General features: G+C 42.1%; 1 protein-coding gene across 5 annotated transcripts in view; it reads right to left on the reverse strand.

Annotated features, from left to right (window-relative positions):
• Positions 1–623: 623 nt before the first annotated feature.
• The window catches only part of LOC143701868 (cytosolic 5'-nucleotidase 3-like), a 204,230-nt gene continuing 192,146 nt past the window's right edge, over positions 624–12,707 (reverse strand). For all 5 annotated transcript variants that reach the window (XM_077195560.1, XM_077195561.1, XM_077195563.1 and 2 more), the window contains 2 exons: positions 1,077–1,277; positions 624–999 (listed from right to left, as the gene is read on the reverse strand). In XM_077195560.1, coding sequence (XP_077051675.1) covers positions 892–999; positions 1,077–1,277 — 309 coding nt within the window. In that variant the 3' untranslated portion in view covers positions 624–891. The remainder of the gene's footprint in view (positions 1,000–1,076; positions 1,278–12,707) is intronic.

The raw sequence follows: 12,707 nt of genomic DNA on the forward strand, positions 1-12,707 counted from the left end.
CCTTCCCTTTACCTCTATACTGATAAAACGTTGATGGGATAATTCCGATTCACATGGCTACGCAGAAGCGATAAAAAATTCTCAGAGCCACCAGGCACTGTTTTATGCAAATGAGCGGCCAGATCGCATTAAATAATTTTCTGTTAGAAAGGTGTCGTGTTAACGGCCAATGATCGTTAACTAATGATCGCTGCGACAGAAGTGAATCAATCAAAACTAGCTTTAGCTGGACAATAACTTTATTCTAGAGCTGCTGTAAAGCCAAAACAATCTGTTACTTTAATTTCCTATTATCACTGTAAAGCTGCTTTGAAACAGTCCATATTGTTAAAAGCGCTATATAAATGAAGGTGACTTGACTTGACTTATTTATTACATCAGAAAACAGGCCAATTTTATAATATAATTTATAATATTATAATAATATATAATTTGGAACCTCATATTTGTCATATTAAATTATAAGGAATATGGTAATTGTGTTATTCTCTGGATATTGAATATTATTTTGTCCTCTTCTTCATCTTTTTTTCATTTTTTTAAATTGTATTATTTAGTCCCGTATTATATACAAATCTGAGCTATATGTGTTCCTTTTAGTTTTTTTGTGGTTCCTTGTTATATTTGTATTATAATTAAAATCCAATAAACACAAAAATGTTTATAAAAAGTTTATTTTGTAATTTAAGTTGTGGCCATGAAAATTACCCTTTCTGAGAGTTGATAGATGATTAATACTGAGTGTTCACTTGACAAACAGGTTAATTGATTGTAATATTAATTGTGCTACATCAAGTTAATTCTATTAACATGTTTAGCATAATGGAGACACCAAGAAAATCGAGATAAGTCTGTCCTTATCTTGGAGATCTGAACAATATAGTTCTAAGCTCATTGTCCTGTGATGTATAACAGAATGGCATTGGGAACACCCATGGTTTCGTCTTTCTCCAGGATGATATCATAGGTGTTTAAGTATGACTGTCTCCTCTCATCCACCTAAAAAAAAAAAAAAACAACCATATTCACTAGTGTTTCCCCTTTTTTTCTTAAAAAGCTATTCCATTTTTTATTACCTTATCATTGAGGTATCCGATCTTCAGGATGTTTTGTAAGTCCATGACTCCATCAGCCATGTTGAGATCCCCGAGAGAGTCTCCGAGCAGCAGGACATTACAGCGGCTCTGGAGCTCTTTGAAGTGTTCAACATTGAGCACAGCTCCTTCCCGTTTGTTGTAGATGTGAATTAGCTCTCCTTTAAATGCTCGCAAAACACCCTGCAAAGCCCACAGTTAGTCACAATAAGGAACATTAACCTAATAATGTGATGTGGTGTTTTGCAATTTATGCTGTAATTTTCAGTAGCAAATACCTGTATGGCAACCTTAAAAGTTTCTGGTCTCCATCAGGAGTGTTTGTACACTAATAACATTGATGATTTCTATACAGTTCAGAATTGTTATGATAATTAAATATTTAGCATGTAAAATTCCTTATTTTTTACATTTTTAAAGCTTAAATGAGGGAAATATATATATATATATAAAGGGGCTAATATGTTAATAATAGGGGTTGAATGACTTCAGACTTTTTAAAATCTACATTTATGTGAGCCGAGTCAATGTCGACTAGTCGCTGATGATGTCATTAATGAACAAATAAGCCTGAACCTTGAGCTGAGACTCGAATGCGGGTTGCCTTGTGCACAGATTTGCCATATGACACTGCGCTCCTACATAACGTACTCGGTTACATAAGTAACCTCGGTTCTCTACAGAAGAGGGAACGAGTATAACGCTACGGATAAAGTCATCTTTTCTCGAGATATGAAGCCAAAAAATTATCCTTAATTTTGTATTTATTGTCAACGCAGTGCAGCAGCTAGCAGACCTAGAGCAGGCTGACTAGCGTGCTCATTGGCTGCCCTGCGGCTACTGCAGCAGCCTATCACTAAGCCTCACATGAAGTCGCGCCTTCTACGCGTCACAGCCCGCCAGAATGGGTTTAGCTTAGCGAATAAAAGTTCGGCTCGGAGGCTGCTTCCCTGGTTTTCATCGACTGAAGCGAAAGTCGCTCGTGGCGCGAGCACGGCAGGTTACGCAATACTCGTTCCCTCTTCTAGAGAGAACCGAGGTTACGTATGTAACCGAGTACGTTCTCTTACGAGAGGTCCTCTTGTATTGCGTAAGTTGCTTATGCTACGGGAACCCCTTGTCAACGCCGTACGCGCCAAGCATCCACTTCATGGATCCCAGGGAATCCCGGGGAACATAGATAAGTGGGAATCATGCGGCCAGCAACGCGGGCCGGCACATATACAAAAGCACCAATAGGGAATACAGAGCGGCTTTGCCGGTCTATATAAAGCATCTCAACAAATATAGTGCACCTCAACCAGGAGAGCTAAAATCACGTGAGAGTAGTCTGCGCACGATCTGATCTGGGCATAACATACACCCCACTCATACTGACCAAAGTCTAACCTGCAAGGTGGGAAATTCCAGGTTATAAAACCTAACAAATGTGGACGGGGAGGCATAGCCCGCCGCCTCACAAATGTCATGAATGGAAATCTCGCTGGACCAAGCCCACAACGAGGCCACACCTCTAGTGGAATGAGCCCTGATGCCCAAAGGGTTATCTAAACATAAGCAGTTGCAATAGTGTCCACTATACATCTGGACAGACTCTGTTTCGAGGCAGCGAGGCCCTTGGTGCGCCCACCAAACGAAACAAAGAGCTGCTCCGAGCGCCTGAAAGGGGCGGAGTGCATAATGTAAACCCTCAGCGCCCTAACAGGGCAGAGGAGATTAACATCGCTCTCACTATCGGATGCTGGCAGGGCCGATAGAGGAATGACCTGTGCTCTGAAGGAAGTGCCCATCACCTTAGGGACATAGCCATGCCTTGGATTGAGGATGACTTTTAGTTCAAACGCAAGACACACAGCGCTAACGGATAGCGCGTGTAAATCCCCCACACGTTTAACTGATGACAGAGCTGTCAGAAAAACGGTTTTGAGCGAGAGGTACTTTAGATCCACGGAATCTAGCGGTTCAAAGGGGCATGCTTTCAGGGCCTCTAGGACCAAAGAAAGATCCCACATAGGAACCGAAGGGGGTCGCGGGGGATTCATCCTCCTGGCTCCTCTAAGGAAGCGGATGACAAGCTTGTTCCTTCCTATTGATTGGCGGCGCGTCGACTCAGAGAACGCTGCAACGGCCGCCACATATACTTTAAGCGTGGAGGGGAACCTGCCCTTATCCAATAGCTCTTGAAGGAAGCCAAGCAACCACGAGACCCCACAGGTTTGTGGGTCTAGATTTCTGTCGGCACACCATTTGGAGAACACAGACCATTTAGACGCGTAGAGCCGTCTCGTAGAGGGAGCTCTAGACTGCGTAATCGTGTTCATGACCCCTTCTGGCAAGACAAAGGGTATCTGTTGATTAACCATACGTGCAGAGACGAGCGCTCTGGATGGGGATGCCAGATTGAGCCGCGGGCTTGAGAGAGGAGATCTCTCCTCACCGGAATCGGCCAAGGGGCTGTGCATGACAGCCGCGTCTGCTCCGGGAACCAGATTTGGTTCTCCCAACGCGAGGCTATAAGGAGCACCGAGTGGCGCGTTTCCCTGATTCTCTTGATTACCTGTGGCAACAGTGAGATCGGAGGGAAAGCATAGAGGTGGCCTGGCACATGCACAGCTCTCAGCGAGCGCAGCAAGTGCTGAGACCATACGAGGAGGCGTTCCTTCAGATCGTAGATTCCTGGATCTGACACCGCCCTGACAGTTCACGTATGACACCACGGACATGTTGTCCGAGCGGACTAGAACGTGGCGGTCTCGTATGAACGGGAGAAAGTGCTTCAGCGCTATCATCTCCAGACAGCTTATATGAAGGCATTTCTCTCGGTCTGACCTCGAAGAGAGCGCCCCAACCTAAGTTGGAGGCGTCCGTCGAGATGACCTGATGAGACAGCTCCCATCGTCACCCCCCGTTGGTACCAGTCGGCCGCTAACCAGGGCTGCAGAGCTGAAACGCAGCTCTGAGTCACTCTGATTTGTCTGTAGCCGGAAGCCCAGTGAGGCACCCAAGCGTTCAACCAGCGTTGTAGTGGGCGCATGCGCAGTAGGCCCAGCTAAAGCACTGCTGCAGCTGATGCCATACAGCCCCGCATTCTCTGAAATGTTTTCCACAGAGTCCAGTTCTATCCCCAGAAAGGAAACTGACTGACTGGGCTCCTGGTCCAGCTGACCGTGAGACCCAGGCTTTGATTGAGGAGCACTGTTCTGTGAGATAAGAGTTCTATCTCTGACTGTGCCAGAATCAGCCAATCATCCAAATAGTTCAGAATCCGCATGCCCTGATTTCTCAAGGGGGTGAGAGCCGTGTCTATGCACTTCGTAAATGTACGGGGTGCTGAAGACAGGCCGAACGGGAGGACGGTGTATTGATATACCTGGCCGTCGAAGGCGAATCTCAAGAATGGCCTGTGACGGGGTATTATCTGAATCTGAAAGTAGGTGTCTTTCAGATCGAGAGAGATAAACCAGTCCCTCGGGCGAATTTGCACGAGAATTTGTCTGGTCGTGATCATTTTTTTTTTGATCAAAGTCTTTTTATTGTATTTTAACATACAACAAACAACAGACACTTAGCAACCCAGAACCCACCCACCCCCATCGCACCACTGGTATAGAGACAAAAAAATAAAAAATATATATCTAAAAAAAAAAACAATAACAAAAAACTCAAACAATGTCATTAGAGTCCATTTGTTCAATTAGTGTAAGAACAGGTTGCCAGATATTACTGAATTTAATGTTATTACCCTGCAAATTATAACGAATTTGCTCAAGTGTTAAATAGTGCATAACATCGTTAATCCAATGTTTAAATACAGGTGGAGACTTATCCTTCCATTTCAATAAAATAATGCGTCTGGCCAAGAGAGTTACAAATGCTATCACTGTTTTATCCCATTTGCCTATACCAAGTTCTTGTGGTACTACTCCAAAGATGGCAATGATCGGTGACGGGTCAATATGAGTATGCAATACTCTAGAAAGAAAAACAAAAATCAACTGCCAAAACTCAAACAGTTTGGGACAGCTCCAGAACATGTGTGACAAAGTGCCTGGCTCTATATTACACCGATCACACTCTGGGTCAATATCTGGTGCAATTCTAGCCAGCATTACTTTTGACAAATGTAAACGATGAGTAATTTTAAACTGGATAATGGTGTGTCGTAGGCAGATAGAAGATGAGTGTATGTTATTGAGAACGGCCTGCCATAGCTCATCTGATATCTCTGTATCCAGTTCTTCCTCCCACTGATGTTTTAGTGTTGTTAATGGCTTCAAATTGTCCATGCTGAGTATAGAGTATAATCTACCAACAACCTCTCCAGGCCAAAGGGGCATCTTAAGTATTTTGTCTAAAAGGGAATCTGGTGATATCAAAGGAAAAGATGGAACATTTGCGGAAACAAAACTGCGAAGTTGTAAATATCTAAAAAAATGTGAATTAGGAATGTCAAAATGTGTTCTCAAATGTTCAAAACTTGTAAAGGTGCCACCTATATATACGTCTTTGACTGTTTTCAGTCCCTTTTCAGTCCATGTTTTAAAAGCATCATCAGTTATGGAGGGAGCAAACATGTTATTTCCCACCAAAGGGGCATCCATGGACATCTCAGTTAAAGAAAAAGCCCGTCTGAACTGTATCCATATCTTGAGGGAGTGCCTCACCACTGGATTTATGCAGTATGTTGATATGGATTCTGGAAAGGGTATTTTAGAGCAGGCTAGTGCATGTAAAGATGTTTGTGTGCAGGATGCACGCTCAAGCTCTAGCCACTTGGGACCTGGGTCTTTAACACTATAAAAATGAATCCAGTGCATTATGTTTTTAATGTTGGCAGACCAATAGTAGTATTGAAAATTGGGTAGGGAAAGCCCACCATGTAATCGGTGACGTTGCAGAATTTCCCTACGTATACGGGGATTTTTACCATTCCAAATAAAACCGGACAAAAGTTTATCTATATTTATGAAAAAAGATTTTGTTAAGAAGATGGGGATACACTGGAAAAGAAACAAAAATCGGGGCATAATATTCATTTTAATAACATTTATTCTCCCCCCTAGCGACAAGGGAAGGAGATTCCAGTGATCTAAATCTTTTTTTAAACAATTTAAAAGTGGAGGGAAATTGGCTTCATAAAGATCTTTAAACTTACGGGTTATCCAAATACCTAAATATTTAAATTTATTAGTGCATAATTTAACTTGGAGGGACTGAATTGTAGCGAACTGATAATTAGGGTCAATACACATAAGCTCACTTTTCTGCACATTGATTTTATATCCTCATATCTTGCCAAAGGAATTTAACAAATCAAACATCTTTGGCAAACAGGTCACAGGGTCAGTCATATATACTAGCATGTCATCAGCATATAACGACACTTTATGCTCAGCCCTTCCTCTCATTATGCCCTTAATATCAGCGCGGTTACGAAGTGCTATAGCTAGTGGTTCTATTGTTAGGGCGAATAAAAGGGGTGACAAGGGACAGCCCTGTCTAGTTCCACGCTGTAGATCAAAAAAACCAGACAAGTTGTTATTAGTCCGAACAGCTGCCATAGGTAGAGAATAAAGTGTCTCAATCCAATGTATAAATTTTTGTCCAAAACCAAAGCATTTCAATGTATAAAATAGGTAATCCCACTCCACCCTATCAAAGGCTTTTTCTGCATCTAGGGATATTAATACCTCTTTGCCCTTGGGTGGAGTGGGATCATAAAGAACATTAAGCAATCTACGTATATTAGAAGATATTTGTCTATGTTTAATAAATCCTGTCTGATCATCTGAGATCAATGAAGGAAGTACTTTTTCCAGTCGTAGGGCTAGCATTTTACTGTCAACATTTAACAGAGAAATGGGACGATATGAGACGCATTCTACTGGGTTTTTCTCTTTTTTAAGAATAAGGGATATAACAGCCTGACGCATAGTAGGAGGGAGTGAGCCAGATGTAAATGATTCTTTATATGTAGAGAGCAACAGAGGGGCTAATTCTCTAGCGTATTTTTTAAAGAATTCACTAGGAAATCCATCTGGTCCTGGACATTTACCATTTTGCATAGATTTAACAGCAGAATGAAATTCTTCCTCTGTGAATACTTTTTCCAGTTCAGAAGCCATTCAGTCACCCACTAAGGGGATTTCTAAATTATCAAAAAAAGACTTGAATAGGTATTCATCTTTATGTGACTCTGAAGTGTATAGTTTTGAATAAAACTGATGAAATATCTGGTTAATTTTAGAGTGATTTATATGTTTGGTGCCGAACTCATCTGTTATTTCAGATATAGACTGAGCTGCAGCTTTCCGGCGCAGTTGGTGTGCAAGGATTCTGCCTATCTTCTCTCCATGTTCATAAGTTCTGTGCTGTGTCCTATTGAGGAGGTTTGATATATGTTTGGTTGAAAGGAGATTGAATTCTGTCTGTAGTATCAGTCTTTGCTTATATAAATCTGATGATGGGGCTTGCGCAAGTGTTGTGTCTATATCTAATATGTCATCAGTTAGTGTCTTGAGCCGCGCCGTTTCACTCTTTTTCTTTTGGGCACAATATGAGATCATTTGTCCCCTTAAATACGCTTTCATGGATTCCCATATTGTTGAAAACGACATGCCTGGTGTTTGATTGTGTTCCAAAAATGTGACTATTTCAGATGAGATAAATTGAACAAAACATTCATCAGCAAGCCATAAACTATTTAGGCGCCACGGGCGGTATGTGACTTGTGAGACAGGTATCTGTAGTGTCATCAACATTGGAGCGTGGTCCGAGATAACTATAGCATTATATTCACATTTACTGACAATAGGAAGGAAACGATTATCGATGAAAAAATAGTCTATTCGTGAATATGTCTTATGAACGTGTGAAAAGAAAGAATAGCACCTGGAGGTGGGATTATTGAAACGCCAAACATCTGTAACTCCGTACGAGCGGAGAAATAGTTCAATAGTCTGGGCAGACTTGGTTGGAGATATGACTCTAAGAGAGCTACGATCCAAACTGGAAAGAGCGCAATTCATATCTCCAGCCAAAATAAGGTAATGTGTGTCCATAGCTGGTAGACAGGAAAAAAAAATTGGAGAAAAAAGCATGGTCATCCCAAGTGGGTGCATATACATTAGCTAGAATAACTGGAGTTTCATATAATCTACCTGTGACTATAACATATCTGCCAGATCTATCTGCTTCTACTTTCGACATTGTAAAAGGAATGTTCTTATGGATTAAGATGGCTGCACCCCTAGATTTACTATGAAAATCAGAATGATATAGTTGGCCTATCCCCCCTCCCCTTAGTCTATAATGATCAGATGTTCACAAATGCGTTTCCTAGAGAAATGCTATTCCCACATTAAATTGGTTGAGATGTGATAATACTTTTTTAAGTTTCACAGGATGATTTAAAGATTTAACATTCCAGCTCACAAAATTTACAGGGCATCCTATATCTCCTGTCAACATCTGTGCATTAACCATTTTCTATTTTGTGCAAAATTATTAGTGGACTCCAGCTTTAATAAACATAGCAAGGATATATCCTCCAAAAAACAAAACAAAACCCATAAAGAGAACTCTGGTGCGATTACCTCCCACCCCAAATCACCTATTATCAGAACAAGGTGAACCCTAAACCCCTTACAGTGGTATCCGCACATAAGTGCTTGTATTGGGGAACTCCAGTTCCAACAGGTTGCTCTGCTAACAGTTTAAACAAAATAAGATAGCGCTTCTTTATTGGTAACACAGTATTGTCCATTCAGAAGCTGATAGCCTGCATTCTTGAGAAAAATAAATAAAAATTATATATATATAATTTAAAAGCTGCTTGTAATTGTTATTCAATGGCTACTTTCACTCACCAGAACATCAATATACATGTGTACAATGAAGTGTGCCACGCTAGGCCTTTATTCTGCAAATTCTCAGTCATCATTAGAGGTGGGTCTCCCTCCATCGACGATGTTCAACTGGACGTATAACAGTGCTTGTTTCGGATCAAGAAAGTCCTTCCTAATCCCGTTGTAAGTGATACGAAACTTCGCCGGGTGAATGACTCCATAGCGAACATCTGACCGGTCTTTCAGTAGTTGTTTAACTTCGTTGAATGCAGATCTTGCGCGTGCCACGGTGGGGGGATAATCTGGAAATATTGAGATGGACAGTTCTCCGTATTTCAAAGCGCCACCCGCTTGCCTCGCACGGCGTAGCACCTCCACGCAGTCCTGGTGATAGTGTAGCTTCGCGATAATGGCTCAAGGCTTCCCCTTAGCTTTCTCCAGTTGAGGAGTTCGTGCGATCTGTCTACCATCACATCTTTATCCATGGCAAACACTTCTTTAAGCAGCTTGGTGACAAAAGATGGCGAACCTGACCCAGCATCCTCCGGCACATTCAGTATTCGGATATTCGACCTCCGCATTCTCCCTTCCATATCGAGACACTTATTCTGTAGATCTGAGACTTCTACTTGAAGTTTGCTAACTGTAGTCTGAAGACACACTACATCATCCGAACATGTGGTCAGACTGTGTTCCATGTCAGCGACTGTATTTTTCACCGAGTCCAGGTCAGAGCGAAGCAGTGAGATACTATTGACAAATTCAGTTTTGACAGACTGTATTTCACTTTTAACGGCCTCAAATTCACTTGCAAGGATGTCTTTCAGTTCTGACCTGAGTAATGTAGATATGTCTTCCTTCATCGAGGTAAGAAGTTCAGTCTTAGCATCAGTCATGCTAGCTTGTTTGCTGTTAGCCGTGTTTCTTCCCGTATAGGTAAATTGTCGAAGATTTTTCGCCATTGACAGAGTTTGCTCAAAATAAAATGAAACAGAGTTGCAGACTATCTAATGTTTAACTTTGGATATCTAATTTAGACCTATTTGAAGAATGTAATGCGCTAAAAATAAAGTTTTTTAAATAAAATTCAGCAGAGCTTCCCAAAACGTGGCTTACTCCATGGCCTGCTCTCTAGCGCCCCCGGTCGTGATCATTTTGAACGGTCTTCTCATGAGAGCTTTGTTCAAATATATCAGATCTAAGATAGGTCTGAGAGCTCAGTCCTTCTTTGGTACGAGAAAATAACGGCTGTAAAAGCCTGACTCGCTCAGAGAAGGAGGTACTGGTTCTATGGCCCCTTTGCACAGCAGTTTCGCTATTTCTGCGCGGAGTAGATGTGCTACTTCCACTTTCGTCGCGGTCCGAATGGAATGGACTCCGGGTTCCGATCGTCGCACTTCGTGGGCTCGGGAAACTGAACCGGAGGTGTGGGCGTGGCGCACGCGCCCTCAGGGCTTGAATACGGTGGCTCGCTGTTTCATGTGTGACGCCCCGATTGCTTTGAACGGGTAACGTTTTGTGATAACTTTGTGTTGCGCGAGCAGCGCCGGGGGCAAATTGTTTATAAGTAAGCGTGAGCGCTCGTGAGCGGGCACGTAACTTACATTCATAGCTAGGGCAGAATGGCCTCCGGGTTCCGATCGCGGCACTTCATGGGCTTGAAAAACTGAACCGGAGGTATGGGCGCGGCGTGCGCGCCCTTGGTGCTTCAAAATGGCGGCTCGCTGACAGCGATGGCTGGCTGTTTCACATGTGACGCCCCGATTGCTATTTCCGAGATAATATTACGAGATATTTCAATGGTGGTCCGGCCGCGCTGGGACTCAACCGTCTTTTCCTCCTTGCTGCCGCTAGGAGGACTTCGTGTGCTCGGGTTTCAGCGTGATCTTAGGCTGAGGTCCCTGCGGGGGAGGCGGCCTGTGATGGCTGGATGAGCATGATCTCGCTGCGAAGATGGAGGCTGAGCTGGAGCGTCGCTCCTTAAATCCGTGATGGCAGCTGGATCTGGGCCTTTCTCGTCCCCTTCTCGTCGAGATGAGATGGGAGTGGAGTCACGCGGAGAATGTTGCATTCCACGATTTAGAAAGCTCCGTGTGGAGCTCCAGCAGAAAAGGCAAGGATAGAGCAGCTGTCACCCGCGTCATCTCGGTGTCTGTGAACGGCGCTTCTTCTTGCGCGGTCCAGCAGAGGGCGGAGTGAAGGGTTCGGCGTTGAACACCTCGAGTCGAGCCCGCAGGGTCGACATCGGGAGTTCTTTGCAGTGGACGCAGCCTCCCGACGAAGAGCGAGGGCTGCGTGGTCTGGGCCCAGGCAGAGAGCGAAGATAATGTGGCGGTCTCCGGCGCTGGGGGGGGCTTGGCACGAGCCACAGGAAGTGCGAGGCATTTTTTTTTAAACGCCTAAACGTTCTTGTCAGCTGTTTCCATTTTGTGTCCTCATTTACTGTGTATTTATCCTGTGCTCGTTCGTTGTATTTGTTAAGCGTTTTGTGTGCTGTGCCTGTTCCTGCCCTGCCTATATATATATATATATATATACATATATATATATATATTACGGCTGCACGATTTGGGGAAAATGTCATATTGTGATTACTGAGGTCAATATTGCGATATAATAAACAAATGGTTTCATGAGTCAACTTGCTTGGTTCTCAAGAAAAATGCACACACAGATTAGTGATAATGCTGAAATGCGTATTTCTCAACTCAAACTAGCAACAAAAACTAAATGCACAGTGTTTTCACATTAAAATTATATTTTTTACAAAATTAAATAATGACACAATATTATAAAATAAATAGAACAATAAAAAAAGAACATTTGTATGCTCATGGAAATAAGATATTTTGAACATTCTGTCCAGACAAACAGGGACACTTAAGCAGGATGTGTATTGTGATTGTCAAAATATTTGGTCACTAAACAACTTATTGTTAAGTTTAGTGACAACATTTTACAATGTTTACATGGTACAATGACTGGTAGGCTACTGTTTTTATTATTGCTTGATATTGTGATTTGATTCTGATCTCGATTCAATATCAATTCATTTGGATAAATATTAGGTAGATACTAGAGGTGGGCATAGATTAATTTTTTTAATCTAGATTAATCTCACTGGAATCTTGGAATTAATCTAGATTATTCTAGATTAAAATGGATCATTTGAATTCTGCCGAAGGCATTCAGAATATGTGTGCTACCCAAATAATGACTAAAAGTAAGTCTTTGAGAATAGTTTGCCTCGCGTAGGGATGTGAATTTCTGCCAAAAATGCCATTCGACAATAGAGGAGCAAAAGTCGAATATCGGTCCAAAAAAATTATAAAATAAAATAAATAAATAAAACGCACAATTACAATGACAGAAAGGGAGGCCAATTTCATCTTTAGCGATTTGTCATCAAACAAACTGTTTATTAATTGAACAAGTAACATGTTTTCTTCGTTTTTTTTTAAACATAGTAGGCTAATTGGAAGAAGAAAAAAACAATAAGCACGACGTAGCTACAGTCCGTTTTTGCATCGCCAAACCAGATGCTCGTTAGATCAAAAAATAATGTCATATGTAATAATGATTTTATGTGAACCTGCCTTTACTGGCAATAGCCTCCTCCTTTTTAAACAAATTAGTTTCAATCAATGTAAACTATTCGTGTGACTATGCCCCTGCGCAATACAAACACATTACCGCGGGATGGCGGGTGTTCATTTCATAAACTGTACACAATGGTAGCTTATTTATTTTGTAGCCTATAAATTAA

The sequence above is a fragment of the Siphateles boraxobius genome, unplaced genomic scaffold (assembly GCF_051911475.1).
Source record: "Siphateles boraxobius isolate OS27281-9 unplaced genomic scaffold, OSU_SipBor_1 33, whole genome shotgun sequence".
Taxonomy (NCBI): Eukaryota; Metazoa; Chordata; class Actinopteri; order Cypriniformes; family Leuciscidae; genus Siphateles; species Siphateles boraxobius.